The 1,748-nt window shown below is 37.2% G+C and overlaps 1 protein-coding gene across 1 annotated transcript; it reads right to left on the reverse strand.

The window, feature by feature from the left end:
* Nucleotides 1-69: 69 nt before the first annotated feature.
* LOC124894168 (filament-like plant protein 4) lies at nt 70-1,694 on the reverse strand. The gene is made up of 3 exons (XM_047404908.1): nt 1,422-1,694; nt 640-865; nt 70-551 (listed from the first exon to the last, which is right to left on the reverse strand). The coding sequence occupies exons 1-3, from the start codon at nt 1,545-1,547 to the stop codon at nt 394-396; spliced, it is 510 nt and encodes a 169-aa protein (XP_047260864.1). The 5' UTR covers nt 1,548-1,694; the 3' UTR covers nt 70-393.
* Between the last annotated feature and the right edge of the window lie 54 nt (nt 1,695-1,748).

Genomic DNA, 1,748 nt, shown 5'->3' on the forward strand with positions numbered 1-1,748 from the left:
GCAACTTTCTTCACTCCCTCCAGGTGTTGCTTGTTTGCAACTTCTGCAGACCGTACGCTCATATTTTTTCTCCTCAATACGAATTTCTAGTTCCTTTGAGTTAATTTGGAGTTCATATTTCAGAGAATTTATTTCCCTTTCACATGACTCGATATTGCTCTTCAACATCTCAATTTCTGATTCATCTTGGGCTTTTTCTTCACTGACCTGTATCACCATGCTTGAACGCTCCTGGAAAGACCTTGAGAGTGCAGAATTTTCCGCTGCAAACCTGAGTAACTGTTGGTCCAGGTTAGCTAATTTTGCTTCAAACTCATGCTTCATTTTTTCAAACTGCTTGGTTTTATTCTGAATCACATCATGCAGCTTTTGTTCATGTTCTTATTTCAAATTTCATATCTGCCGCATGCACTCCTTCAGTGCACCATCCAGATGTAATTTCAGTGCACCATCCAGATGTGATGCCCTGTCTTCAGCAGTAAGCTTCAAAAGAGTAACGGATTCCAGGTGATTTTTCAGTTTCGCGGCTTCTAACTCAGCCTTCTCCCAACCTGTACAGAGAGATGTGAATAAAAGAATTCAGTACCAAGTTGCAAAGCACTTGTTGCAAGAAAAACACAAGTCAATAAGGAACATCACCTGAGACGGCTTCTTCAGCAACTTCAGCGTATTGTTTTACCAGGTTTTCCTTATTAGTCATTTCTGACTGTGCAGCAGCCAACTTTTCATTCAAATCCTTGACTTCATCCTCTAAGCCACTCATTTGTTCCTCAAGAGACTTAACTTGATCCTCCAGTCCAGTCGAATGTGAATAAGATTCAACGTAAATTTGCACATATTCAGGTTTCTTGATTTCCTGTTTACCCTGAAATATAATAGAAACCAAAACATAAATCACCAAGACGAGACAAATTGAATGAAGCTCTCTCACAACGTATTATTGTAAAAAAAAAATTCGATGAACTACCAAACTAAAACTATGTCTTTTCCTTTCTAGCACCAATCACATTATATTGAAGAGAGAAACAAAATTAACAGAACTAAATTAGAACTTATAATTTGTGCGGGTAAATATTAAAGACTACCACCCATCAATCTCAACCTATAGACGTAAGCCTCACAGTTTAGATAAATGGAGAAGTTCTTTGCTAGTATTGACAAAATTACGCAGCATTTCTTTTATTCAAGTTCTCATAATTAAAGGTCAACATGAAAGTCCTTGTTATAGATGTAAACATATTGTCAGATTGTTTATAGGATAAACTATAGAGAATTATGGTTAGACAATCTAATAGCAATGACGACCACAAAGAATGAGAAGAAAACGGAAATTCGTAGTTGAATCTAAAGGGGCAGATGATGACTCCACTATAAGAGAAGGAAAATATACATTTTAATTATATAGGTACCAACACACACACCTGATCAACCTTAGGTTCAGTTGAATCTGAAGGGGCAGAGGCTGACTCCACTATAACAGCTGCAGGTTTCTCGCTTGTTGTCTTATCTGATGATTTCTTCTTCCACGGCAAACTCCTACGATCCATTGTAGATTGCTCGACAAGGAAAATATCTGCTTAATTTAGTCAATGAATCACAAAAATAAGGGAAATGATAACTTTTTTAATTGAAAAGCACAAAAAATGCATTACAAGTTCACAACACTTGACAGGAGATACAACTGGAAGTCACATCAGAACTAAAGCTTCAAGTGGTGGTAGACAATGCATGAAACTACAGACGCAACG

The sequence above is a fragment of the Capsicum annuum genome, unplaced genomic scaffold (assembly GCF_002878395.1).
Source record: "Capsicum annuum cultivar UCD-10X-F1 unplaced genomic scaffold, UCD10Xv1.1 ctg70827, whole genome shotgun sequence".
NCBI classification, from domain to species: domain Eukaryota; kingdom Viridiplantae; phylum Streptophyta; class Magnoliopsida; order Solanales; family Solanaceae; genus Capsicum; species Capsicum annuum.